We start from the raw sequence: 27,662 nt of genomic DNA, 5'->3' as shown, positions 1-27,662 counted from the left end.
TACATTTATAGATTCAACCCGCTCTCGTGCCTCTGAGAGCGTAACATACGGGCGATGTGTCACACGGCGTCGGCGTGTTACGTGTTGGGATCAAAGGTGTATGTGAGCGGTGAGGTTTAGTCACGTGTCACAGTAAAGATCGATGCTCGGTGTGGCTGACAGCTTTTCCTCTCTGTATGTGTTTGTAGTTTACATTTGAATCTCACTCGGATGATTTTTTCCGTAGAGTTTCTTTTAATGAGCGACTGCACGAATGTGTGCAGCCACGTCTTCATGCTGCTGTGTGTGTGTTGGTGTTTTCACGTGCAGGCAGTAAGGATAACACTGCTGTGTCTTTGTTGTGCACAGGAACTTTCACCAACCGCAGCTCCTCATTTCAAGACTTCTCTGCCACTGGTGCCGATCCCAGTAAGTTCCAGTTGACTTTATAGAAATGAAATGGGACCAGTTGATGAGTATCACAAATTGTTTGAAAACTGCAGGTAGACTTTGGGATCATAATGGCGTTCTGATATTTGAAATCACCAAACTGCCACTAAAGCCTGAGTTCCCTGCGAGGGCTTTGGCGTCTCTCCGGGGTTGGCAGATATAACCGACGCTCACAGGTCACGTGGCTCCGGGTCACCCTCTCTCCCTGTCCTGCTGTTTTCCAGCTTTCTCTCAATACTTTCTGATGACGTAGCTGAAATTAATTCACCCTCCTGTCGTCTTCAAACACCACGACCTACTTGCTCTCTGCAGCCGTGTGTGTCTGTGCTGTTGTTGCATGGCAGTGCAGAGCTTTTGAATCCAGGGTGTTGTTTGCATGAAGGGATAACTTCACGCCTTTGCTAAGAACACATTTTTCACTTTCTTGTGCGCGATGCCAATCACAGCCTGACCGTCACATGACCACAATCTGCATGTGTGATCACTGCTGCACACCATCAGGCCCTCGGGAGGATCAGGCCACTGAAAGTAACACATCTCTTGTTTTTTCTTCCCCTCTTTTCCACTCTGTTTTGTCGTTTGCACCTCCTCCTCTATGCTTTCTTGTCCATCCTTGTCTTCACCCCACCATGCTCCCTGATCCTTGCCCCCACATTTGTACCACTCCACTCTGGGTACCTGCATTTGTCTGTGCTGCGGGGATTTGTTTTTTTGCTCTGTGTGCGTGCGTGTGTGTGTGCGCGTGTGAAGGCCTGCTGCTATCTGCACCCCCCACAGTGCCCAGCTTCTGCTGCACAGTGGGAGTGGACTGGAAGTCCCTGACCACACCGGCGTGCCTCCCGCTTACCACGGACTACTTCCCTGACCGGCAGACGCTGCAGAACGACTACACCGAGGGGTGCTACGATCTGCTGCCGCACAGCGACCTGGACAGGTAGGCTCCGTCCCGTCTGCAGGCTGTAGGCTGGGTTTGTCCCGCTCTCTTTTACGTTTCAGGTTATGACCCGAACGAGCCAGAAACAGCTTCACTGGTTTACAGTGTGTACAGTTAACAGGGTGGATGTTTAAGTAGAGATAATACGCAAACGCTCTGTGGAGAGTGCGCAGGAGGAATTTGTCTGGGCCTGCTGTTCTCACGCTCCTAACAGGCTGTCTGTGTTTTTCCTGTCCATGTTTGCAAGAACAAAGCAGGTAGTCTTGATGTTAGCTATCGACTCAGCCAGCTGTGGGGATGGCTGTAGCTCAGGAGGTAGAGCAGGTCACCTACTGATCGGAAGGTTTGTGGTTCGATCCCTGGCTCCTCCAGTCTGCATGTGGGCAAGACACTAACCCCGAGTTGCTCTCCGACGCATCCATCGGAGCGTGAATGTTGTTTGAAAAGCACTGAGTTTAGAGTCAGTTGTTGGGGAGAATGGGTGTGAGTGGATTAATGTGGCATGTGTAGAGTAGAAAAGCGCTATCTAAGAATCAGTCCATTTACCACTAATATGAGTGTCCAGTCCACACAGACGTGGGTCTAAACCACAGTTGGTATAAAATAATAACTGTGTGACTGAGATTATCGCTGCTACCTGAGTTTTTCTTCCTCGCCTCTGTCAGTGCGCCCCAGGGCAGCTGTGGCTACAATGTAGCTGCCATCACCAGTGTGTGAATGTAGTGTGAAGCGCTTTGGGGTCCTTAGGGACTAAGTAAAGCGCTATACAAATACAGGCCATTTACCATTTTTCTGGTTAAAGAAAAACTTGCTGGTCTACAATCATATTTATGAAACTAGATACGACCTCCGTCTTTGTTCTCCTGTCAGGCGTGAAGATGACGTTCCCGTGATGAGTGCATCTCAGGTGTTTGAGGAGTTCATCTGTCAGAGGTTGATGCAGGGCTACCAGATCATCGTCCAGCCCAATAACAGGAAACAGCAGCCCGTTGTGGCCACGCCCCTTGGCAGCAGTCCCCTGTACTCCAGAGGTGAAAGAACTCTTTGTAATCTATTACATCATCATCATCATCATTAGTTTGAAGAAACACAGAGGATGAATAAGCAGAAACAAATAAAGCAGCTGCAACCGTGTACTTCGTAGTATTCTTCAGAGTATTTGTTTAACAGTGTTTACAGTTGAAAACTGAATTTAAAAGTATTGTTTTTTTCAGTTCTTAGAAGAAGGCTGGCTCGAGGTATGTGACAGTACGAGTTCTGTTTTGAATCACTGGATGGTGGGCGCACGCAGTGATGTTGAATATTGTTCTTTCCAGTTGCACATGAGGAAGAAAACTGTTGTCACAGGTTCAGTCCAGAGGCAGTCTGTAAATGAACTGCGTCTTCTCTTTGGGCTACAGCTGCAGCTGGTTATCTGTCAACACTCCACCTTCAGTCATAATAATCGTATAACAGATGTCAGTGTGCCAGCTGTGGTGTCTGGCTCTTCTTAAAGAGAAACACCAGATGTTTGTCACCACACGTGACCTGATTCTTCTCGTGTCTTCAGGCCTGGTGTCTCTGCGTCGAACAGAGGAGGAGGAGACCGTTTACTGGCTCAGCATGGGCCGCACCTTCCACAAAGTCTGCCTCAAAGACAAGATCATAACTGTTACTCGCTACCTGCCAAAGTGAGTGCACCCGACCCAAATACACCAACACAAGAACCAGCAGCCGTGTCCTGTCAGAGCAGGGCTCTTAGTCCTGTGTAGGCCTGCCGGTGCTAACCTGCCCCCCCTCTGAGGAACCAAACTGTGACACACTGACGTGCAGAAACAGACGGAAGCAGCAGCAGCTTTTATTAATAAGTAATGAGATAAAAATAATAATTGTTTGGCTAAAATCCAACTTTACTTTTTTGTAGATTGATAGCTTAAAGCAGTATTTGGAATTACTAAGTAGAAAAGTAATCCATTACTAGTAAAAGTAACGGATTAAGTGGTTGAAATGAACTGAATGTAATTGTTGGCTGAAGCCAGTGATCACATTTGTTATGTACGATGGAGGTGATGGAGGTGATGGAGGTGATGGAGCTGTCTGAAACAGAGCGCGCGTGATGAAAAACAAAAGTAATAAATCAGTAAAAGTAGAAAAACAGAACTGGTTTAACTGGTGGCTGTGACTCGAGGACTCTGTGTCTGAAGTGAGCAGTTGTGAATGAAATGAAAGAGACAAAGAATCGTTGGCTGATGTGATGCGTGGAGACATAAGTGAACTGTTGTGTTTCTCCATGTTAGCATGAACACTGTGTAGCAAAAGGAGACGCTGGGAACCAACAGCAGCTGCGTGTGTTTCAGGTACCCGTGTGAGTCGGCTCAGATCCAGTACAGCTACAGCCTGTGTCCTCCGCACTCTGACGCTCAGTTTGTTTGCTGCTGGGTAGAGTTTGGACACGAGAGACTGGAGGAATACAAGTGGAACTACCTGGACCAGTACATCTGCTCTGGTGGCTCGGAGGACTTCAGGTAGCAGTGCTGTCACTGACAGCACACTTTACTGTCCTTTTTACTGTAGAAGCATTTGCATAACTTCATATTGTGTATGTAATATGCACACGTCAGTCACTTCCTCTGCCTCCCCAGTTTGATTGACTCGCTCAAGTTCTGGAGAACTCGCTTCCTCCTGCTTCCGGCCGGAGGGGCTCGTCGGGTGGCGGATGGGGAGGGACACTGGGACGTTTATGGGGAGGGAGCGGGTGCTGGAGCGGGTAACAGCGGGGACTGGGTCCTGTTGGACGGCTTCATTCGTTTCCTGGAGGGTCTCAACCGTATTCGGCGCCGGCACCGCTCTGACAGGATCATCAGGGTGAGGTTTCCAGGCTGCCATCACACCGCAGTCGTGTCGTTGGTCCTCTGTCATCTGCGTACATCGTCTAATCACTGATTCCTATTTCACACTCCTCTGATTTACCTCAAGTCTCAGAAACGACAGCGATCACAGTACTTTATCCTGATGATTACTGCCGTGGAGTATTTCTGTCTGCCGTGGGTCTGCCACACTAAATATTTAAAGCTTACAGACTGTGGGGCTCTAGTTTGTTTTATTGCACGATGTGTGACATCCAAACACATCAAAGTGGAGCTCATTACAAACCACTGATCTGTGTTTAACCCAGTGTGAGGATCAGAAGTGAGAATGAGCCCAGAAGGACACGTGAATGCTTTTACTGTGAAGTTATTGAAGACTTCCTGACTGAGTCCAGTGTGTTGGCACTGACGCATCGTTTTCTTATCTGTGCAATATGCAGCAGAAGAGTGCGCCCCTCAAAGGGCTCCAGGTGACCAGCCCGCTCTCTCCATACCCCACTGAGCCTGTGGCGCCACCGCAGGGCAAGAAAGGCACGTCAGCCTTATCAGCCCTGCTGGAGATGGAGCAGAACCAGAAGTGAGTCCTCCCCTGGGACATGTCTGAACCTTGTATTATGTTCATGGTTCTTCACAGAACTTTAGGATTGGACTATATAATTATTCTGTTAGTGGTTTGATGTGGTGGAGCGTGTCGGTCTTTATAAATGTTGTTGTGCTTCGTGTCAGGACACTGGAGGAGCAGGCGAAGCCCTCAGCAGCCGTCAGCGACCCTGCAAGTGTGACCGCAGCTCCCACATATGTAGACAGTCCCCGCAAGGTGAGGATGCTGTGTGCGCCCGGCAGAACACGTCCTTTTGCTTCAGCGCTGAGCTTTTGCAGACACGTGTGCGTTTATGGTGCTTTGGTGTGGAGCTCTTGTTTTCTCTCCTTCCATGTGCTTCCTGACATAATCTGTTTGGTTCCTGTTGCTTTGGGTGTTTGATCCTGGGTTGTGTTCTTCCTGTATGCTGACAGGACGCTGCCTTTATTTTGGATTTTATACGTAGCCCTCGTTCCTCCTACATCTGTCACTCTCAGGTTAGTATCGGGGTTGCTGGGTGTGCATGTGTGTGTCGTTTGCTGTGTGTGGCTGCCTGAGAATGCTTTGCAGCAGTGCTCGTTCACATGTTTGAGACACCCTCGCACTGGGATCACGTTTGTTTGCATGTTTTATAGCTGCTTATTGCTAAAGCATTGACTCTAGTATAAGATTAGTAATAATCCAGTGCAGTATTGTTTCTACTGGTTTTCTGTCACAGAGTTGGTTCTGCACGGTCCCAGCATCACTAACATCTTCAGTTTCTCAGCCTGTCCTGTTTCCATGCATGATCAGGGCGGGCCTCACATGTGGTGCCTGTACATGCAGATGTTTGATAGTGTGCACATGTCTGTGTTATACCTGACCACATCTGTCCATGTGTTGTCCTAACGCTGGTCCATTAATGATGACTGTATAAACACAGAGAGACCAGGACAAAATACAAACTATAGAGCAGGGGTGTCAAACTCGTGGCCCGGGGGCCACTTGGGGCCCATATATTGACATGTAGAAATTAGGGCTGTCAACGTTAACGTGTTAACACGTGTTCATCCGTCGTCACGGTTAACGCAATTCAAATTTTCAACACAATGAACCCGTCCGGAGCGCAGAATGACCCAAAATCCCTGAAATGTCTCTGTCAATGCATTTCAAGCAGTTTGTATAAAGTGTGTCCATTCTGCGCTCCAGACAGGTTCAAACGACTTTTTCGTTTGATGTTTTTGTTAATGTTCAGATAAGTTCTTGAAATGATTTAATATTAGGACACCATGAGCCGAGAGCACAAACATGCTGAGCGATTGGCTGTTCAAAAAAAGGTTTGTGTTGTTATACAATATTTGACATTTAAAAAAACAAAACTACATTTTAGCCAAGCTTGTATCAAAGTTCAGTTTTCATCTCAACTCTTGTTTCCAGCTTAGGAAAGCAGAAAACTGTCATTTAGGCCACAGCTTAGGATGAGGCAACGTCGGCCACACGAGCTCTAAACATTTTATTATCTACAGTGTTGTTGTTGGAAATCGACTCAATACCTGCAACCACAGCGTGCTACTGTGACCTGTGAGCTTGTTTACTGCTTTCTCAGTACCTGAACACAAAGGTAGCTTTCCATCAGCCACTGAAACACACTGGGAATGACATCCTGTCTTGTCCCGTCATGGGAACAGATGATTTTGTGTTAAACGGCTCATTGCTGTGCAGATCCACACGCGTCCTTCGTGTCGGTGTGGCAGAGGCTGAAACCGTCTGCATGTGCAGATACCACCAGAGTGACAAACAGTGTGTAATGTGGGAAACCTTTGTGACATGACACGTGTGCGACTGTGTAGCTGGCGGCTGAAACGAGCGAGGCTGCAGACAGAGGAGTTCAGCCCGGAGCGGCAGCGCAGCCTACTGGAGAAGCTGCAGCCTGCAGCACAGACGTCAGGTGATTTGCTCTTTTATGTACTCGGATACTTTTGAAACATTAAGCTCATCCAAGTTTTCATGAGGTGACTTTAAAAGTCAACACTTGTGGACAGAAAAACAGTTTGTAGAATATTTGTGGTTAAACTGAGATCGTTGCTTTTAGTGGCTCGTGTAGAGGAAACGCCCACGTTATTTTGTATCGTGACTTGAGTGCACGGAGCTGATAAATACTCACTGATGTGTTCACAGTGGGCAGTCTGCAGCAGGAGTCCTCTCTCTGTCCTCGTCCTCCACACTCATGGAGATGCTGGAAGCGATCAAACATCCCACGTAAGATTCCTTTTTAATGTCTCCTGATTTGTTTGGGACCAATGAGTCGGTACGATAACCGAGTAAAAACATAAGCACATATATCTCCCCGTGGGCCACAGCGAGCAGGAATGGCCAAAACTAACGTGCTCAGATAAAACAGGTATAACATACTTCAGGGTTCATGTGGTCCCTGGATATCTCCAGGTGAGATAAGAAGAACATTTCTAACAATCTGAACTTCCAAATGAAAAGTGCCACTGTGGTTTCAGTCGGTATGTTACCGTCTGCTCTCTGCAGCGATTTGTCTGTGTGGTTGTATTACAGGACGGGCGTACAGCTTCTCCCAGAGCAGAAGGGCCTGCCGCTCAACTGCTTTATCAGCGCAGAAGTGGTTCATTGGCTGGTCACTAACGTGGAGGGTGTGGCCACACAGGGCATGGCTGTGGATATCATGCAGGTAGGACTTCCACGTGCCAACTTTGATTCAATGTGACGAGATGGAGGATGTTTGTTGCTGCTGATTAGAGTGTGAGTCATAACTGCAGTGTAGGCCACGCTGTTAGTTTGCAGCCTGTATGTGGCTCCAATAGTCAGATACAATGTAGCAAAGCTGTTTGTTGATCGAGGATCTGCATCAGGAAGGAAAGCCCCGCCGTGTTGGGGGCAGCGCTGAGCCCCCATCGTGTTAGCTCAGCCAGGCTGTGAAGACGAGCCACGAGACCTAAGCTGCTGCTTGAACCCTTGTTGTCCAAAAGAAATCTTTTGCCATCAAAAATGTGTTTTTTTTTTATTCATCAAATGGTCTGAAAATAACAGGAGTTATTCAGTACTATGCTATACATGATTGGAATAAGTTTTAAGTAATTTGATTTATTTATGGGGTTTTTATTGGATTTTATAACACCTGTGGTCCTCAGGGGTCAAAAACGACCCCAAAGTGTTGCAAATGGCCACATTGTCACAGCATACTGCTTTCAAACATCTTTGATCTTGGATCACTGATGTGTGGGGTCAAGCAATGACAACAACAATGACAACAACAACAACAAGAACACAATTTGTTTTTATACAGCGCCAAATCACAACAACAGTCGCCTCAAGGTGCTTCATATTGTAAGGTAGACCCTACAGTAATACGTACACAGAAAGTATGAAAAAGTAAAAAAATTTTACCATGTTGTGCAAAGCAATGACCAGTAGGACAAAGCACATATTGTCCTCTAGTATAATGAGGAGGGAGAATCAATGTTCAGGAAGATCCAGGGTTAGAAGATACAGAAAATATTGTCAATATTTAGAGCACATGCTACCCTTTCTCTGAAAAAGCTCATCACCCACCTGCAGAAGTGGAAGAAGGCTATGAAGTGAAGGAAAGTGATGAAGAATCTGAACTATGTTCAAGTAGGTTCTCAGGCATCCAGGACATGGTAGTCTGAGGAGTTTGGAAAGAAAGTGACTGGGCTTCTGGAAGTTTCTTGAGTTTTCAGAATGTGAAACTGAAATAGAAGATGTGTCAGAGGACTACACGTCTTCCATTTCAATTATGATGAAGACAAAGAATCAAGCAGGAAAGAGGAGTCAGCTGAGACAGAGGAATATTTGCAGTAATGTGAGGAAACATTGATCTGGTCTTCTATCCTTCCCAGTGACAGACGATGCATGACTCTCTCATGCGTCACAGAGAAAGATATTCTATCACAGTCCAAGCACATATGCCAGGTCCCATACTCCTTCAGTTACTTTTCTACTCGAGTACTGAAAGCATTACACACAGTGTATTCTGCTTGTATTCTGCTTTTTAACGTTCACATGCCAATGGATGCATCAGAGACCAAGTTGGGGTTCAGTAACTTGCCCAAGGACACCTTGGTAAGAACTCCAGACTAGAGCACACAGAGATTGAACCAACAACCATCCAATTAGCAGATGACCTGCTCTACAGCCAACTCAATGACAAACAAGGAGGGAAAACGAGAGAGGAAGAAAAATGGATCGAATGCAGCTGTAGTCATACAGTGGCTTGCAAAAGTATTCGGCCCCCTTGAACTTTCCCACATTTTGTCACATTACAGCCACAAACATGAATCAGTGTTATTGGAATTCCACGTGAATCTGAAAATTCATGTGGAATTTGAAAACTGCTGTTCACAAACGCTGTCCATCTAATCTGACTGAGCTGGAGCTGTTTTGCAAAGAAGAATGGGCAAAGATTTCAGTCTGTAGATGTGCAAAGCTGGTAGAGACATAGCCTAAAAGACTGGCAGCTGTAACTGCAGCAAAAGGTGGTTCTACAAAGTATTGACTCAGGGGGCTGAATAATTACGCACACCCCACTTTGCAGTTATTTATTTGTAAAAAATGTTTGGAATCATGTCTCATTTTCGTTCCACTTCTCACGTGTGCACCACTTTGTGTTGGTCTTTCACGTGGAATTCCAATAAAATTGATTCATGTTTGTGGCTGTAATGTGACAAAATGTGGAAAAGTTCAAGGGGGCCGAATACTTTTGCAAGCTAGTGTGTGTGGGTGTGTTGATTCTTACTGCCGTGCATCCAGTAGAGTCGCTACGGCCAGTTTATGACATCCTGAGTCTGGTAGAGAAGTTTTCATGCAGACACAAGATTAATCACAGAATCCCAAAAGTGATATAATCTCTTGATAGAGACACAATAGATGATCATCGTTCATGACACAAACGTGCTCCCATGAGGTGTATGGAACAAGTGTGTGTTTCTCCTGCTGTGATGTGAGATCCTGGTACTGATGTGACTGTATGAGCACCAAGTTCCCTTCAGAGGACTCTGTCTATTCCAACAGAACATCCCAGGTAAACCGGGAACTATGAGATAAAAACATGGGCAGTATGTGATGCAGGTCCAGCTGTACATGGAACATGCTAGTGTACGATGGCAAACCGTCTGGCCTGCAGTCAGGACACGCGAGTTGTCCCTAACATTGCAGGTTTCCAAAAGGAAACAATCACCTGTAACAACTTGTTTACTGAATATGACCCTTGACCTGCAACTGCAGAAAGAAAGCTGTCCATGATGGGACCAGTACAGAGGAATAAACCTGAGCTTCCTCCTGCACTTGTGTCAAATATGGACATGAAAGTTTGCCTTCACTCAGACCCATGCCCTGGTGTCCTACCATGCCAAAATATAGAAACATGTCAGGTAATGAGTTGGAATAAAGATGAATAAAACCTTGAAACACAGAGATGGATGATATTTTATACTTATTGCTTTATAAACAGTCAAAGCAAACAGGGTCATTTTTGAGCCCAGAGGACAACAGATGTGATTATTTGCTGTCAGTAAAAAACTTGAAGTAGTTTAAAAACAGCTTTCTAAATTAACTTTGACATAAACCCGTCTGTGATCATCTGTTAAAGCAACCGACTCTGGTTGTGAAACGATAATCACAATAACTGATGATTTGATTTATTATTTACCTGAAAACAAAGAAACATTTTGTATAAATGAGGTTTTATCAGACTTACATTTGAAATGGAAAAAAGAAATGGTGTCAAAATGTTTGAATTAAGTTTAAATTAAAAGTGGGGGGAAAATCCACTTCATATTAATTATCAATCAAACCAGACGTGGTCATTTTTGACCCCTGAGGACCACAGGTGTGATTATGTGCTGCCATTTAAAATTTATAAATGCTTCAAAAAAACTTTCTCACTAAAGTTCAACATACAGCACTCTGTAGTTCGTCAGATAGTCAAAATTATCTGAACATTTAAATATTTTATTGTCTCGTTTTATTTTTGCTCAAAAACAGACGATACTTTATGTAAACAAGGTCTGGTGGCCCTAAAATGCAAAATGAAAGGTAAATTTTGTGGTGATGTGTTGGTCTTAAGTTAAACTAAGGTGTAACACTGAATTGATTGACAATTTATACTGAGTGATTTTTTGCCCCCTGAGGACCACAGGTGTGTGGAAATCTGGAGGACATTATGAGGGTCAAGCTTGCAGCCACACCCACTCTCCTCTTTCCATGTTATCTATGAATGTATGTTGTGTGGCGTCTACTCAGCAACTGACTTTTATGTAGAAAATGTTGGATGAAGGTTTGGTGACCCACGCCTCAGGAGAAGCCATGCGCACCTTTGTCTACGGCTTCTACTTCTACAGGATAGTGGGAGAGAAGGACGGTGAGTGGACAGGCACACGGACAAACATCGTTTTAACTTTGTGAATACATTTTAAACATGTGGTTATTCTCATACAGCCGTTTCCCCTGTAGGCGCCACCGCCCCGCTCTCCACCGCTGCAGGCGGGGGCTGGTCCACTGCAGCACTAGAGGATTTTTCCCTGTTCCAAAGAAAGTGGTTCGAGGTGGCCTTCGTGCTGGAGGAGCGGCGCCCCTGCGACCTCCCGGCCTTCCTCCTGCCCTGGCTGCCCAGCCGGCCAGCTTCCTACGCAAGTAGGCACAGCTCCTTCAGCCGCAGCTTTGGAGGACGCAGCCAGGCCGCTGCACTGCTAGGTACACCCAGCCCGACCCACACCGCAGAGGAGCCGTGCCCTCCTGTCTAATGCGGTCTGATGCAGATCATACTCCAGCCTGCCTCAGGGGGCCGGCTGAGCCCAGCATCCAAGTGTCACCGAAGGTGAACAGGCTGCATTTATTTAGGGATGTTGGTCCAGTGCTTCAGAAGCCAAAGGGCAAATCCTGAGTGACTCTGATAGTTCTTTAGAATTTGGTTATGGCTGTAGAGTATCACGGGCCAACATCTGCTCAACTCTGCACCCTCAAGCTTTTGGCCTTGGATGCATCAACACACATTGTTTTCAGTTTGTACACATTTTCTTTGTTCCTTCAGTTTTTGTAGCAGCAGTCCTCACACAACATAGACAACTGTAGCACAACAACGAATCGATGTGTGCAGGTGACTGTATGAAATCAGTGGCCCTGGTACACAGTGTGCTTCTGTAACACAGTTTCTTCTTTGCATGTATTGAAAGTTTTAGTAGATTAACAGAGTATCATATGATGCTGTTGATTTGGAGCACCCCAAACTGAAAGCAATGAGCCAACATATAAAACCCACAGACACAAACCTCATTTACCATCATTCATATTTGTCCCTGACATCGTCCTCACCCTGCACCCTCACTGACACAGAGATGCAGGGCTCAGCTGGCCTCACAGTGGCCTGCAGATCTGCATGGGACAGCTGGTGGTGTGTTCTCCAGTGCATGCACAGTACCTGTAGTTATAATAGTATTCATGTGATCAAATAGCCCCCTCAGTGCATGCTGTGTGGTTAGTGCATAAGCAGCATTAGTTGTACTGGTGGTGTGGTGTCTCAGTGCACGCTGTGGTGTCAGTGGCTGTGGTTTACTAGTGCTGTGGTGTGCATTGTCCTCCCCTGTCCCTCTGCTGCCTGCACTCATGCTTGTTTCTTGCTTCCTGCAGCCATTAAATGCATCATTTGTTAAAACATTGCTGTTTTGCAGCTGGACTGGCTTAAATTTTGCATCCAGGAGCTGGAATAATGCACTCGTACCTGGAAACATGAATGATGGTGTTAGCACAGTGATAAAGCTGGTCTGAAGTAGAAAACAAAGGCTTGATGTTTAATGACAGGTGCCAGTTTGCAGTCACAGCCTCAGATGTTCTGGTTCCTGTATCTGTGCAGCCGTGTGCACTAAACAGTCCACATCTGGAGGTTCAGTCTTACATATAATTATTCAGAATTAATAAAGAAAAATAATATATCAATACATTAGTTGGTAATTAGCGCTGGCTCACCGGACTGTATATGAATACTCAGTAGCGGTTTTAGATACGGGCGACACGGGCGGTTGCCCGGGGCGGCATCGTGGTGGGGGGCGGCATCACGGGCATCGGAAAAAAAAAATGCTCGTACTCATGCTGCCAGCGCATATTGGGAATGGCATAGGCACCGATCGGTTTTCTATCGCCCATTTGCTGGGAGTAAGGGCGCCCTCCGTTTGCGAGGTGCGCCTGCTGCTTGCAGCACAGGGAGGAGAGGGCGGGGCGGCGGGGGATTCTCTGGCTGGCTGGAGCAGCGTCTAATAACCCAAAATAAAACAAAATAAAAACAAACCAACAAACACGAAAACAGCAGACATTATGATACAGACTTATAATTTGCACCGATGTTTTTTCGAAATTCTATACGCGAAAAGTGAGCGCGAGAGCCCTCGGTGCGCCTGCGCGCTGCTGAAGTCAAAGTAAACTTTATTGTCATCTCCGCTACATACAGTCCAGTATATAGAGAGACGAGACGACGAGGCTCCAGTTACAGCAGTGCAAGTAAACAAACAATAAATATAAGAAGAGTAAGAAAATAAATATACACTTTAGGACCAGGGGTAAAGGGATCAATAACAATTTAAAATGTATATTTTAAACTTTGTTGATTTAAAGTCTCACACACAACCCGTTTTTAAAGTTTAAAAAAAGAGAAAAGAAGAGGAGGAGTGTAGCGACTTCCACAGTCGCTAGAGGCCGGGGACTGAGCCTATTTGCCTGACGCGCTGTCAACTGTACGCAATAATGCGAGAGGTGGAATTGCTTGCTTGTTTATTAAAGTGCTTGAAAAGTTTACAGAGCAATGTGATCGGCTCGCGATTCAAACTCTTAAAACATCACAGCTCTAATGCAACAAGGGGAAACTCGTTGTGCTGCGGTCAACAAAAACTACGGCTACCCAGCCCTCCTCTCTGTCAAAATCAAACCAGTGAAAGACAGACTGACAACGGCCTCTTAATGTCACCGCTAGCACCCACGTGACTCCCGTTACACATCACCATAGCAACCAAACAAATGAAAACCCAGTGATCATTAAAATTCAATACATTTAATTATGGCTCCTACAAGGAGAAACGAGCAAAAGATACAGGTAAGCAGATGTGTCATTGGATAATGGCAGGTCATGTATCCTAAAACATTAAGAATCAGAATACTTTCTTAATCCCTAAGGAAATTATGTGGATTACCAGAGGGAGTGTTCGCCCAGGGTGCCAAACAGGCTAGGACCGCCACTGTGAATACTTATTCAAAGCTAGTGTGAATATAGAAAACAAAGACAGTGTTTCTTCTAAATCCCTGAGTGTCAGTCAATGTAGATCCAACCTTTGAGGATCTTCCATGAAGCCGTCAGCAGCTGTGCTCTTCATCACGCCCTCAGCCTCTCCTTTTCTTTGCTGCTTTGTCTCCCGTCTTCCTGTTTTCCCACCCTTGTCCACGTGTTCTGTAGCTGCTACAGTTCCAGAGCAGAAGACGGTCACTCTAGACGTGGACGTCAATAACCGCAGTGACCGAACTGAGTGGTGCAGCTGTTATTACCACGGCAACTTCTCCCTCAACGCTGCCTTTGAGATCAAGCTGCACTGGATGGCTGTCACTGCTGCAGTGCTCTTTGAAATGGTAAGCACGTGTCCTGGTTCAAACCAGCACTGCAGTCAAAGCCAGTGTGTCCATCCTTCTAACGTCCAGGAGAACATTCCTGCAGTACAAACTGTGTAGCACAGCTCTGGTTAATGCATCGTGTGCACAGAGGGAGAGTATACATACAGTATCTATATGTCCTGTTGTTGTATCCATCATGCAGAATAGTTTGAATGCTGCGTGAGAGCACAGACACATGTTTATGTTTTGGCTGTGGGAGTCAGGACCAGAGACAGAGTGTCACTTTGTGTGCATTATGTGATGAACCACACCGAGGGGGAAACCAGGCCGAGTTTGCTTCAAACGGGTAAAGTGACTCGTTTGTGTGGCTGTGAACACAGTGACGCACTCGGCTGTGGACCAGGACAGCCTCTCTGTGGGCCGACCTCCATCAGAACAGCTGCCAGCTGTAGGTTGTAGTTTGAGCTCCACAGAGAACAGCTACAAACACACCCGCTGCACTGGAGCACAGTACATGAACTGCAGTGATGTGACAGATTTACTGCTGTGCTTTGAGAGTGTGAAAAATAAAGTCATCATTTTAAGAGCCGTCAGGCAGCCGTAATCTTTATATGAACCCAGAGGAAGTATCTGATTCACAGGTTTTAACGGTCCCTGTCCATCAGGTCCAAGGCTGGCACAGGAAAGCGGCGTCCTGTGGTTTCCTGTTGGTCCCGGTGCTGGAAGTTCCCTTCGCTCTGACGTCCTGCCTGTACGGAGACCCGCTGAGAGCGCAGCTCTTCATTCCTCTGAACATCCACTGCCTGCTGAAGAATGGCAGCGACAACCTTTTTGAAGGTTCCCACCTCTCTGAGCGAGTCTTTCATGTGTGTCCACGTGGCTCAGTGACAGCATGTGTCATGTCATCAAACAGGGTTTGAACCGGAGACGTACTGGGACAGGATGCAGCTCTTTCAGGAGGCCGTCCTCTACAGGTTGTAGTCCCTGTTTGCACTGTGCTGTCAGTTACACAGAGCTGCGTTACTCTTTTGTTGCTTCTAGTTTCATGACACGGTTCCCACGCAGGCTTCTGTGATCTGTTAGAAACACTTCACATTCACAGCTTTAGATTCATCTCTGCCTCATAAATGTTCTGTTTGTTTCAGCCCATTTCAATTTTGCTTTTATTTCCTGTTATTCTATCGATCTATGGCTTTATCTTGTTTGAATCTCACTTGTAAACTTTGGTTAACCCTGCTGCTAACTTGACATTGACGTTGGATACAAGCCGATTAGCTTTAGCTGCTAACTCTAAACATGGTTACTTATGGCTCTAGAATAACAGATAGCCATGAAGCTAAATGGACAGACGTGAGTAAACAAGAACACGTGATGGGGCTGCTTCCATCTTTTGGATACAGTCTATGGCGAAAACACAGGTGATGAAACGATCAGAAGCTGTGGAAGAAAGAGACGAGGCGCTTCCTTCGTGTTATTTTACTGGGAGGTTTGTGCTCCAACGTGAAGCCAGCACTCATCGTGTCATTCTACATTTACAACTCTTTCCTGAAATCACACTTTGAGTGTAAGATTTTCAGTTTAAACTTCTCCATCATGCTTCACAGGACGTTTATGTGAACACTGTACTCTTTCTACCAGGTTTGGCTTTGTGCACGACAAGTTTTCTGCTTCCACCTTTAATTTCCCGTCTGAGAACAAGCCTCAGTACATCCACGTCACAGGTTAGTCACGTCACAACGTAAAGACACGCTCTGTTTGTCGGAAGCTGACCGGTTTCACCGCCTTGTGTTTCAGGCACCGTGTTCCTGCAGCTGCCGTACGCTAAGAGGAAGTATTCGAGCGGGCAGCAGCGCCGCCGTAGAAACTCCACCACCTCCAACAGCCAGGGCCCGTTCGGAGGAGAGGAGAGGGTGGGCTACTACTGGGCCTACAACACCATGCTGACCAAAGCGTGGAGAACCGGAGTGCTGGGCGACGAGCGGCTGGCAGACCGGCTGCTCAGAGACTTCACCGACTTCTGCAGCAACAAAGACAACAGACTTCAGAGCTTCTGGGACAGCTGCCAGGAGAAGATGAACGCCAGCGCTCCCTGACAGCAGCGCTGTGTCTGCTGAGAGCTGCTCATTACTGCTGTAGCTCTGCAGCCTCACACAACAGCAATAAAACTACACAATTCAAAGCAGGTGTAAAAAGCTTCGTGTTGTTTATTGTTCTCACAGATTTCATTTCACATTAACCTTTTTGTTTGTTTGTTTTTACATTTAATCGTTTAGTTTTCCCCATTTTCACACTTTTACCTCCGTCTTTCACATTTCGTTTGTGGACGTGATTCATTCCTTTATTGTGGGATTTCGTTCCCATGTTTAAAGACAGCACCTCTGTCATACAGATCTCATCTATAAAGAGCTCAGCAGGAGCGGCTACATGTCTCTGTCGCTGATGGAGGGCGGTCAGCATCTGTGGTGACACTGGAGAGAAACACAGAGAAAGCACACCAGAGCCGTTTGAGTGTTGATGGAGAAGTACAGTAACTGCACCGTCTACAGAGAAAACACAGGATTGGAGCTACGAGAGGAGCTGTGCTCTGCAGTGACAGAAGCTTGTGAAGGTGTTAGGCACAGTGAGACGGTGCTGAGGTCTACAGTCAAAGGTTTTAAGGTGGAGGTGGGCTCATTTCTGGACAGCTTGGGTAGGAGTTTCTGTGAACTATTAGGTGAGACTAAGGACCTGCAGAGGTGGAGGGACAGAACGACAAAGGAAGGTCAGCAGAAACAGGATACGTGTGTGTGAAGGTGGAACAAGAACAACAGCAACAGTTCAGGCTGCACATGTGCGGAGGAGGGATGGAGCATACGGAGCTACCAGTCAGAGCAGAAACCGGGTGCATGGATGTAGGGAAGGACGTGCGTGCCACTCATAGATGGTCCACGCTGCACCATGTTGGTGATGTGAATAAGTGTGTTTGGTGCTGGGACACGGGAAGAGAGACTCAAAGCTATGATCACGGCTGGTGGGGAGTTGGCTCCAGTCCCCCACTGTGGTAAATCTATGACCCGTATAACCTTCCACGCCTTTCAGGCGTTGCGGGCTGCGTGTGGTTGCATGTGTTGGGAGGTGCAGGTTTCCGGTTGCATCTTGAGTGATGATGAAGTTTAAATCAGACGGAGTGGGAGTGGGTGACAATATCAGTAGTTACACCAGAGGTGTCCAGCTCCAGGCTGGAGGGCTGGAGTCCTGCAGGTTTTAGATGTGTCCTTGATCACAGCTGATTTAAATGGCTAAATGACCTCAACATGTCCTGAAGTTCTCCAGAGGCCTGGGAATGAACTATGTGATTCAGGTGTGCTGACCCAGGGTCAGATCTAAAACCTGCAGGACACCGGCCCTCCAGGCCTGGAGCTGGACACCCCTGAGTTACACAGTAAGCTCTGTTACAGTCGATGGGTCACAGCTTTGCTGCTGCGACGATAAAACTGGCTCTAATTAGAAGCAGCTGTTTCATACTGTACAGTATGAATATTATAATCTGCCAGCTTTTGTTCGGGGACAGAAGTCTGTAGCAACTGTTCAAAGCTAAGAAGAAGAACGTAGTAGAGAAATGAATCCCGTTTAATAAGGGAGTTATCACACAGGTAGAAGAGACAAAGTAAACAAAGTTCTCCTGCTGGACATGAAGGCTGATCATTACAACACAGCTCTGGTCCAACACCATGTTCCCTTTATGTACACATCAAATACACAGATTAGAGCTTTTGATCCCTTTGAAGCGTTTAAATATCAGACACAGCTCTGCTCATTAATTACAAACGTGTGATTCACCTTCCATTTGATTCCAGTTTACATAACAGTCATTTCATGAGGGACAAAATCCAGGACAGCACAAATAGAAATAAGCCAGTGAAGCTCAGCAGGGACTTCCTCTGACTGAGGCGTCACTGAGCGAGTCCAGTCAAACGTCTTCGAGGTAAACGCTTGTATTAGTGTCGTCTGTGCATCATCCTCCTCACCATCAGCCTGCACGCTGTACAGACGGCCTTCGTGTGTCCAATTGTAGTGGCTTATCAGTTTATGAGAGGGGGAGGGAGGGGGGAGAGATAGTGGAATGACTCTTAGTGAAACCTGGGGAAGATTTTACTGCTGAGGACACTGAACATCATTCATGTTCACATCCTCCTCCTCTGGTTCCCTTCGTCCTCCTCCGAGCAGGGACTCTGTTCCCTTTGTCATCCAGGACATTAATGCGACATGCAGCCAGCCCTGCTCTCCTGCACAGTGCACGTGTGAAACAACATGTTTGATGTCTATTTAAGGAGCACAACTGTTTTCTCATCATTTTCCAAACTCTGTGTAGTGGCTTCATTCACATTTAGGGAATTTCAGGCTGACCCTGTGTAGTAAAAGGAAATAAGTGCTGCAGAGCAGCATGTGCACAGTGAGAATGATGAGGGGGGCAGAGGTGAAAGGAAATCAGGCTGCAGCCACTGTGCTCAGGCTGCAGCAGCTTGGAGACGATGCCCTGTGACATGTGCCGGCTTTGTGGCCTCCAGCACTGTTACACTAATCTAACAGTGTGAGCCCACAAAGCAGCTAACAGACTGCAAACCCAACGACTAGCAGACGGTCCGGTTTACTGTCTCGATGCTTTGATCATGAGGAAAGTTCAAAATATATCATCAGAACAAATTCATTACAAAATAGCTTATTGTGTGATTCAATTCTTTAAATCAGTGCAGGTGGAGGTGTGCAGGTGTTTGCTGGCCTGTAGTCCGACATCAGCCTGGATTTTAGATCGAGTTTTGTTGGAAAATGAAGACAAAACAAGGTTATAAAAGGATGCAAATCTCAGTTTAAAAACAGAAAGGCTTCTTGGTTTCAGCAGCGAGGCAGGAAATCCCACAGGAAACTGCCGTTTCCCTGAAACAGGAAGTTCCCCGTGGTGAGATGATGTGTGGGAGGAGCCCGGTCAGTTGATTCCATTTGCTTCACTGGAGATGATTGGCAAAGCACCTGCAAACACACACAGTGAAAAGGTGAAGACGCACAGGCAACACGCTGTGTGTGTGTGTGCGTGTGTGTGTGTGTGTGTGTGTGTGTGTGTGTGTGTGTGTGTGTGTGTGTGTGTGTGTGTGTGTGAGAGACTTACGCCCTCTGATCTTGATTGGCCAGATGAGGATGGAGCAAAGGGCCAAAGCTGCGACGATGGAAACACCTCCCGTTACAATGACCATGACGTAATGGTAGAACCACACACAGGCAGGACAGCACACCACAGTGCTGACACACACACACACACACACACACACACACACACACACACACACACACACACACAGAAGGGTTTACTGTCAGGAATACACACAGACAGATGACAAGGTGAACACACGTGTGTGTCCTAACAGCACAGTCATGTAACTGTTTAACAAACTGCAGTTTTGACTGTTTTAAATACAGGAAACAGGTTTGAAATGTTTACTGTTTGTTTTTATCTGACGCCGTTCATCAGAACAGGTAAGTAACCAAGTCAAAACTTGTTGCTTGGACAAAGTCAACCAAACTGACACTGATCACATCTGCTGAATAGTTTTAGTTTACTGACATTAAGGTTTTTATTGTTAATTAAAGCAAAATTAAAAACCCATAAAACTAATGATTCTCAGCAGACTGTCACCGAGACAGAGAGGCCACAGTGGTGCAGTGTTCACACTCCGGTATCAGGATGGAGGACACACACACTCTGCCAGAGTCTAACAAATTTATAATCTGTGTGTGTGTGTGTGTGTGTGTGTGTGTGTGTGTGTGTGTGTGTGTGTGTGTGTGTGTGTGTGTGTGTGTGTGTGTGTGTGTGTGTGTGTGTGTGTACGGGTTCGTACTATCCTGGTGGGGACCAAAATCTGACTTTTACTATCCTGGTGGGGACTTTCTGCACCGTGGGGACCAAAATCCAGGTCCCCTCGGGGTTGAAAGCAATTTTCACACTCAAAATGCGGTTTTACTGTCAGGGTTACAATTAGGTTATGGTTAGGTTTAGGGTAAGGGTTAGGCATTCATTTTTAATGGTTAGGGTTAGGGTAAGGGGCTAGGGAAAGCATTATGTCAATGGGATGTCCCCACGAGGATAGCAAACCAGACATGTGTGTGTGTGTGTGTGTGTGTGTGTGTGTGTGTGTGTGTGTGTGTGTGTGTGTGTGTGTGTGTGTGTGTGTGTGTGTGTGTGTGTGTGGACTAACTGGCAGGGATGCAGGGCCTGAATGATCATCACTGCCAGTCCATTGGCCACCTTGTCAGTGAAGCTCATGGCTCCGTACACGAACGCTCCGCTTTGCTGCAAACAAGATGAAAACATTGGCTCAAACAACAGGATCCCTTCGTCCTCCGTCTCGGCCTTTCACACACGTCTTACCGTCTGATCTGCGATGAGCTCCGCGGTCATGGCGAGCGATATGACCAGGATGGTGGCGGACCCGGCCCCCAGCAGCACGGCCGCCCCGTACACCTGCTGACCCATGGTGACGTCCAGCAGCACCCAATACGAGAACGCCATGATCAGCAGCAGGCCAACGAAGTATGTAAGCTGGACCAATCAGAGGACAGAAGACACATGACAGTGACCCACTTCTGCCTTTTTGATGAGTGCAGATACAGAAGCAATCACATCCTGTTACTGTAAAAACAGCACAGGCTCCACCTTCCCCATTTCTGGCATGCAACAGTGTCAGTGTGACTGAAAAGAACAAATATGACCTATTATAATAAAAACATTTGTTTTATAAAAGTACAGAAAGGACAGAGTCAGTCCCTCAGAGCCACTCGTGCTGCTTTCAGACTCGTCTCAGCGAGTAAGGAAACCTGACCTGGTTTACTTACACATTTCCCAATGAGTTTGCTGACAGGCTTCATGATGAAGGAGGACAGGAAGCCGCTCACGTACATCACCAATGGGATGGTAGCTATGAACTTCTGTTGGAAGGAAAAAACAAGCAGAAGAAGAAAATGAGCGCGAGTGCGTGACGACAACCCAACGTGTTATGGGTGAACTGGAAGATTTCCCCGTCACCTTTGGCAGCCCCAGAGTGTTGATGAGATACATGGAGATGTACGTCTGAGACAGGTTGACGATCAGCCTGGTGGACATGTAGAGTACGGCCACCTGCAGAGACGCAGCGAGCAGGTCTGTTGATGCATCTACGATATCAAAATCCTACATCGCAAGCTGAACGGGTGCTGACGCCCGCCCAGCCTTTGAAGCGGTTCCTGTCTCATTCTGAAGAGGTTCAGGTGGAGGTCGCGTCAGTGCGTTTGTTCACAGTGGTTTAAGTTATTCAAAGCTCCATACCTGGTAGAAAGAAGGCTGTCGCAGCCAGCATTTCCACTGCAGGAGAGACGAGAAGGTGTTGGAGCGCGGCAGCAGTGGCCTCCGCTCCCCCTCTGCCTCCACCGACTCCTCGCTTGTTCCATTGTTCTCTTTTGTTCCCACGTGGAAAACGACGGAGAAGACGACACCGATCCCCAAAACAATTAGTGACAGATTCTGTAATTACACACAGCGTGGCACACCTCATCATCCGCTGCTACAAACAAGCTCCTGCTGCCCTGAGATAACCAGAGGACACAGTGGGCGGAGTTATCAAACCCCGGGATCACATTTTAGGGACAGTTTATATCGACTGTGGAAACCAGGAGCTGTTTATTTCTGTCCCACCTGTCAGCCCAACAGCTTCTGCTGCAGCCGGCTAGCTTTGTCTCCCCTCTTTAAAAAGCTGATCTACAGAGTAAATATCATCCAGACGCAGCCGAGGCCACCATCTTTATATGCTGAGTGCAAAAGTATCATTGATGGCTTTATGTCGTCTGTACAGTCGTCACCATATAAATACAATACAAAAAAGAAAAGTACACAACTTTGCTGTCACACTGTTACTGCCTGTTCCTGTGTACAAATGCAGGTAATTAGGTTCAAGAAGGCTTTGTTCTATAACAGAGGTAAACCTGGATAATCAACTCAAAGCTTCTTAATCTTGTGACTGCATCGAGGAGGCAGCATTCAGAGAAAGCCAAGTGAATAATGAATCAAACCTGAGGGAGCAAATCTTTGCGTCACAGCCCTGCACAGAGTGTTCTACTAAAGCATGTTTGTCCCTGTACAGCAGGAGGATGTGCTGTGTAGCTCATACAGCAGTGTTTGTGTTTAAAGCTGCCACAAACCCAGGAGAAACTTCACCACTGTCGTGTACACAGAAAACTGCAGGTGGGAGCACAGCAGGGGAGTGTTGGCACTAAGCACAAACATAACATTAACAACAAACACATTTTGGGGTATTTTGAACAAGAATGGAGATCCTGGGTCGTTATTTTCTGCTTGAATAAAAACTAATAGAAGCTTGCACCTTTCTGCAAAAACAAGTGTAGTAAGAGACATTTACAGTTTGGGTTTTTTCCCACAGAACAAATCTACATTCACAGAGTCTTACAGAGTATGCTGACAGAGCCAGAGGCTTTAACTCCAACAGCTTTCAGTCCCACTCTGATGCTGCTACATCAGCAGCAGCCAGAGTCATGCTACAGAACCTCAGCTAGGTTTGTCTGAAGTCTAAAGTCACACCGCGCTGTGCTCGCAGCTATGCCCACGCGTCAGCCTGCTCACCCTGAAGATGGTGATATCTGCTGGTCCTAGTGAATTAGGGTCTTCATCCTCTCCAGCCTGGACGTGAAACAGCAGGTAAGCCACTCCATACACGGTGATGTTGGCGATCACTGTGAACGCATACCTGCTCCCACACACAAAGGACAGAGTGTACATTCACACCTTGATACACGTTCAACCATCCAGGTAAGGAAACATGAAAAGGGTGATTCTGTTCATCTGGACGTTTTCAGTGGGAGAAACATTTCATCATCATCAGCTGACTTCCTCAGTCTCAGCTGACTGCAGGTTTCAACCTTATAAACAGGACATGACTGAATGAACACTGGGCTGTGAGGTCAGTTCCTGGATCTGAAGAAGTCACCTGCACGTTTTCAGTTTCTGCCACTGAAAACATCCAGATGAACAGCATCAACCTTTGGGATGTGCATCTATCTTTTTATTCTCGTCATGTAAAGCATGCGTGTATTAACCATACCTGTACGCGGTGAGCTCTACTTTAGCATGCTCACAAGTGACCAGCTCTGGAATGAGGGACAGGTGAGAGATCTGCGTGGCGGCCCAGCCGAACTGAAAGATGATGATGAATGGGACGAAGTAGATTAAACTGGCCCACTGAGGGGTGAGGGAGCTGCAGCCCACACACTGGTTAAAGATGAAGGCAAAGGAAAGCACTACGCTCAGTGTACCTGGATTTAAACACATACAGAAGCAAAGAGATGACACAACACTATTTTTTTTAAACAGATGCATGTATTATTGGTTTTTAATTTACCCCCCTCCCATTAACTAGTACCAGATGACCACAGTCATAGAGGAACATAATGAGAACACAGAGCTCTTCACAGCTGACCTCAGTGGCTAACAGGGGTTTGGTTTCACCTCATCTGCCTTCTACATGCATCAGGACTATTTCAGCAGATGTTGCACAACAGCTTGGCAACCAGATGACGTGGTCGCCCAACGAGAACTCTGGGGAAACTTACATACCATTCATACGGTTCAGCACCACTGAACCGTATGAATGGTATGTGCATATATACATATATATACACACACACATGTATATATACATGTATATATGCACAGCAGACTGACTGTGGTTAATCAGTGCAAACTTACCTTGACCTTTTAGTTCATATGGCAGACTTTCCTGGAAAGTAGCACGGTAAAATTAAAGTCATGAGACAGGGCAATATCCGCGCACATGTTTTACTTTAGCCCTAAATTTTTATAAGTGCATTTTAAGTCTCACCAACCACTCACATTTAACTGAACCGAGTTGATGTACTGAAAATCCTGGGAGTAATAAACAACTTAACGGCTGTTATCATCAAACTAAACAATATCCAACTTGAATGAAGATGATTTAATTTTCCAGGGATGTCATATCCAGCAGTTTGAATATTTTCCTTTCCGTGTGTTGTGGTGGGATTGAAGCGTTTAAAGCAAACTTTGTCTAAACTGAATGTTTTTGATGTTTGGTCTCCAGCAGCCACCACAGCTGGGATTATGCACTTGAAATGGGAACGGTGGGAATGTCGATCTCTGTCTGACATTTAGTCACGAGAGTTTACACACCAACCCTAAAAAGCAGAGCTTTCAGATTTCGCAGTAAATGCGATCTGCTCACAACCCTTTTCCCTACATGCTAAGCTGATTTGTTTTGGGCTCAGAAACAATCAGCTTTTATTTCCACTCAGTAAAAACTCTGACGGATAAAGATTCAGCTTATCTTCAAAAACATCACTATTTCCCAGTATGGCTATCACTGCCATAAAAATACACAAACTCTGTGCATATGCTGCCTACACAGACAGCATCTCACAGTATGTTACCCATAGCACGTGTTAGTAACTATGACCAGAGGACTGACTGGTGTCTTAGGTCCACAAGGCCCTAAAACAAAACGACACCCAAAATAAAAAAATTAAAAATTAACACATCACTCAAACGTAAGTTAATGACTCTCAGGGCACATGACTGCAGCGCGCCCTCTGAAAGAATTACACACTGATTCTGACATTTATGTGCACAATGACGACTCAAACCTGCCCTCTGGTCACGATGACAGCGGTGACCGTATAGTTCCTATTCCTACACACAGCTCCATCACATTATTTATAAATATCTCAGTTATTATTCATGCTCATAGGTTAGCAACAGTCACATGAGGAAAAAGAACTGAGAATGATCTAATGTGTTCATTTATAGGATAAACAGTGGTGTTTGACAGGCGTCGCTGGTTGCTACCAGAGCTGGGGGTCAATGTGTGTGTTGTGCTGCAGTGGACCTGCCCACTGTGGTGTTTCATGGTGAATGCCAGTCAGGCTTTTAGGAGGAGAAGAAAATGTCTGCAGCAGCATTCGTGTTCAGGGGTTGTCTCAGTGTTGCACATGGATTTAATGTCATTAACACCAAAGCAGCTGAAACTTAACCTCTGCTGAACACTGTTTATCTGACTGAGACGTATCCATCCGGATATATAGATGTATTTATATTTGAGACAGACAAAGGGCTCTGCTTTTTCCTTTAACTTATCACTTTGTGTACTTACCAACTAAATGCCACGTCTTCCTCTTGCCGTAGTTTCTACAGCCGGGGCTTCGGTCGGACTCGTAGCCAATAAGAGGCGTACAGATACCATCAGCTATCTGCCCGACCAGCAAAAGCACACCTGCACCAAAGGAGACATTCACAGTTCTGTGACACACTGCAACAATCACTGAGAACAGACAACAACAGCAAGGACACAGTCACTTATATCTCTCTGCATTTAGGTGTTGCTGCAGTACTGTACGCTGAAACTCACTCTACGTCCTCACTGAACTGTAAGAACAACTGCGAATGCTCAGATTATTCCTCACAGACCATTTAAATGAGGACTGATGTGTAGAGACAAAGACATCACGCTCAGCTGGGCTCAGGAAAAGACCTCCAGCGTGTGTGGACAAAGACATGAAACATAGTCGTGGTGGTGAAGTCAGAGTGTGAACTTCATCTAGTGATGGCGTCACGAAGACTTCAGAAGTGAAACTTTAAAGATGTTAAGCAGCACATGTTACACTGGGTGACATAATGACTCCCACAGCACTGCTGTGAAGATCGTCAGAGAAAAATGAAAGCCTGGCGGTGTAACACCGCACCTCTCAGTGATGTGCAGGCTAAAGAAGGGACACACCCAAACATGACCTGCGACCTTTGGTGCAGCTAGTATCGGCTGCTCTGAGGACGACACACGGACACGGACTAACCTGCACTCGTGTTTTGGAATCCCAGCACCGAATGGTAGAAAACGAGCAGATATGTGAACCACATGGAGGCACACAGGTCATTGAGAAAGTGCCCCACCGCATAGCTGAGCCTCTTCAGCAGAGGAAGAGAACCGTCCGTGTCCGACATCACGGCTGGAGGAAGCCCAAAGCCCAGTTTACACGGAAGCTTCGGCTAGCTTTTTCCACGTCTGGGGGAAGGAGGCTCAGTGTCGACAGCCCCGTTCTCGGTTCCCCTTTTTACGACTGATCTTCTTTATACGGTTTTACCATCCGGTTTAGTAAGGGCATGTGTCGCAACTTAACCAGCTAGTTAGTCCCTTTAATTCAGGTGCCAGTTTCCTCTTGAAATCAGGTGACATGTAGCGATGCGGCCAAGCCAGGAGGAGCGTCTGAGAGGAAGGAAAACCGAAACAGAACCACATCAGTGGGCGAAGGGGATTTTCACCGCCGCGCAGCTCCACTTACATCACATTACAACAGCCAGCGAATGAAAAGTCATCCGAGGACATGTCACGGTACAAAGATGAAGAAAAAAACCGGAGACTGTAATGAATGTAACGAGGGGACTCACAGTTCCAACACGTAACAGGTAAATTTAGCTGTTACATGTTGGAACTGCGAGTCTTTACTAAATACAGAAGCGCAGCTCCTCCGCTTACCTTCAGCTAACCGGCTACAAACCTGCAAAATCAGATGTAAACAAGAACGCAGACCGGCGAAGATGACGTAGTAGAAACTGCCCAATGGGGAAGCCGTCATGCTCCTTTCAGCCAATAGCTGGAGCCCGCAGAGTTACCTTGTTCACGTGACGGCACACTTCAGACCTCGTGATGATGTTAGCGTTTGATTAAAGAGCACAGAGACAGGACGATGATATATTTAACAGCGTTAGCTTCAATCAAAATGAATGATTATTTTAAACGCACACGAAAGTAAAGCTCGTCTAACAGCACGACCACAGCCGAGTCATCTAGGAAACAACCATCCAGCAAGTGTGAGCAGTTTTTCCATGAATGCGACGCGGACAAAGTCAAGCTGTATAACGATACTACTTTTATCCATCCGAGCCCAAACTCCGGACATTTATCTGGACAGTTACTTTGAGCAGCTGCAAAAATAACTTCTTATTTTATCAAACTTTTTTAAGAGTCCTGGAAATGCTACCTCCGTCTTTGCTGTCGCAGAAATCCCCTACAGACTGCAACTAAGGATTTCTGAGTGCCTCAGTGTCCTGGTGCAAACACACATTAATTAGGGAAGTTACTAAAGTTCATCCGTCAGAGCTGCGGGGATACATCAGCTGTTAGTATCAATGTCAGCCACACTTCCTCTTCCTTCTCTGAGC

At 46.4% G+C, this 27,662-nt stretch overlaps 2 protein-coding genes across 16 annotated transcripts in view; one reads left to right on the top strand and one right to left on the bottom strand.

Annotated features, from left to right (window-relative positions):
* The window catches only part of depdc5 (DEP domain containing 5, GATOR1 subcomplex subunit), a 27,422-nt gene extending 10,833 nt beyond the window's left edge, over positions 1-16,589 (top strand). For 4 of the 11 annotated variants that reach the window (XM_063462982.1, XM_063462978.1, XM_063462980.1 and 1 more), the window contains 19 exons: positions 349-408; positions 1,180-1,363; positions 2,234-2,394; positions 2,913-3,033; positions 3,700-3,867; positions 3,985-4,207; positions 4,650-4,786; positions 4,936-5,026; positions 5,224-5,286; positions 6,619-6,716; positions 6,947-7,027; positions 7,334-7,466; positions 11,075-11,174; positions 11,252-11,506; positions 14,250-14,419; positions 15,067-15,238; positions 15,315-15,375; positions 16,040-16,122; positions 16,196-16,589. In XM_063462982.1, the coding sequence (XP_063319052.1) occupies positions 349-408; positions 1,180-1,363; positions 2,234-2,394; positions 2,913-3,033; positions 3,700-3,867; positions 3,985-4,207; positions 4,650-4,786; positions 4,936-5,026; positions 5,224-5,286; positions 6,619-6,716; positions 6,947-7,027; positions 7,334-7,466; positions 11,075-11,174; positions 11,252-11,506; positions 14,250-14,419; positions 15,067-15,238; positions 15,315-15,375; positions 16,040-16,122; positions 16,196-16,494 (2,660 nt within the window). In that variant the 3' untranslated portion in view covers positions 16,495-16,589. Of the gene's footprint in view, positions 1-348; positions 409-1,179; positions 1,364-2,233; positions 2,395-2,912; positions 3,034-3,699; positions 3,868-3,984; positions 4,208-4,649; positions 4,787-4,935; positions 5,027-5,223; positions 5,287-6,618; positions 6,717-6,946; positions 7,028-7,333; positions 7,467-11,074; positions 11,175-11,251; positions 11,631-14,249; positions 14,420-15,066; positions 15,239-15,314; positions 15,376-16,039; positions 16,123-16,195 lie in introns of those variants that run through there. The other 7 variants (XM_063462981.1, XM_063462986.1, XM_063462983.1 and 4 more) reach the window with 6 other exon arrangements.
* A 1,403-nt stretch (positions 16,590-17,992) lies between these two features.
* On the bottom strand, positions 17,993-27,191 carry LOC134617659 (major facilitator superfamily domain-containing protein 12-like). 5 transcript variants are annotated; one of them, XM_063462988.1, is made up of 12 exons: positions 26,977-27,024; positions 26,297-26,706; positions 25,600-25,719; positions 23,521-23,731; positions 23,043-23,166; positions 21,735-21,929; positions 21,456-21,548; positions 21,266-21,358; positions 20,802-20,972; positions 20,629-20,723; positions 19,545-19,675; positions 17,993-19,408 (listed from the first exon to the last, which is right to left on the bottom strand). In XM_063462988.1, the coding sequence occupies exons 2-12, from the start codon at positions 26,442-26,444 to the stop codon at positions 19,365-19,367; spliced, it is 1,425 nt and encodes a 474-aa protein (XP_063319058.1). In that variant the 5' UTR covers positions 26,445-26,706; positions 26,977-27,024; the 3' UTR covers positions 17,993-19,364. The 5 variants fall into 5 exon arrangements, 4 of the variants coding, with proteins under 4 accessions (XP_063319058.1, XP_063319060.1, XP_063319057.1 ...); XR_010091564.1 differs by lacking the exon at positions 26,977-27,024 and having other exon boundaries at positions 19,545-19,743; positions 26,297-26,970; XM_063462990.1 differs by lacking the exon at positions 26,297-26,706 and having other exon boundaries at positions 26,977-27,191.
* Between the last annotated feature and the right edge of the window lie 471 nt (positions 27,192-27,662).

This window comes from Pelmatolapia mariae, linkage group LG18 (assembly GCF_036321145.2).
Source record: "Pelmatolapia mariae isolate MD_Pm_ZW linkage group LG18, Pm_UMD_F_2, whole genome shotgun sequence".
In the NCBI taxonomy this organism is placed as follows: Eukaryota; Metazoa; Chordata; class Actinopteri; order Cichliformes; family Cichlidae; genus Pelmatolapia; species Pelmatolapia mariae.
This window is presented reverse-complemented; position numbering and strand designations above follow the sequence as displayed.

Excerpts from the sequence above, each read along its gene's own strand:
- LOC134617659 (XM_063462988.1), bottom strand. The coding sequence starts at position 26,444 with ATGTCGGACACGGACGGTTCTCTTCCTCTGCTGAAGAGGCTCAGCTAT. Across the intron at positions 19,676-20,628 it reads CAGGCCCTGCATCCCTGCCA|CACTGTGGTGTGCTGTCCTG; the intron begins GTTAGTCCACAC and ends TGTGTGTGTCAG. Across the intron at positions 19,409-19,544 it reads GCCAATCAAGATCAGAGGGC|GTGCTTTGCCAATCATCTCC; the intron begins GTAAGTCTCTCA and ends GTGTGTTTGCAG.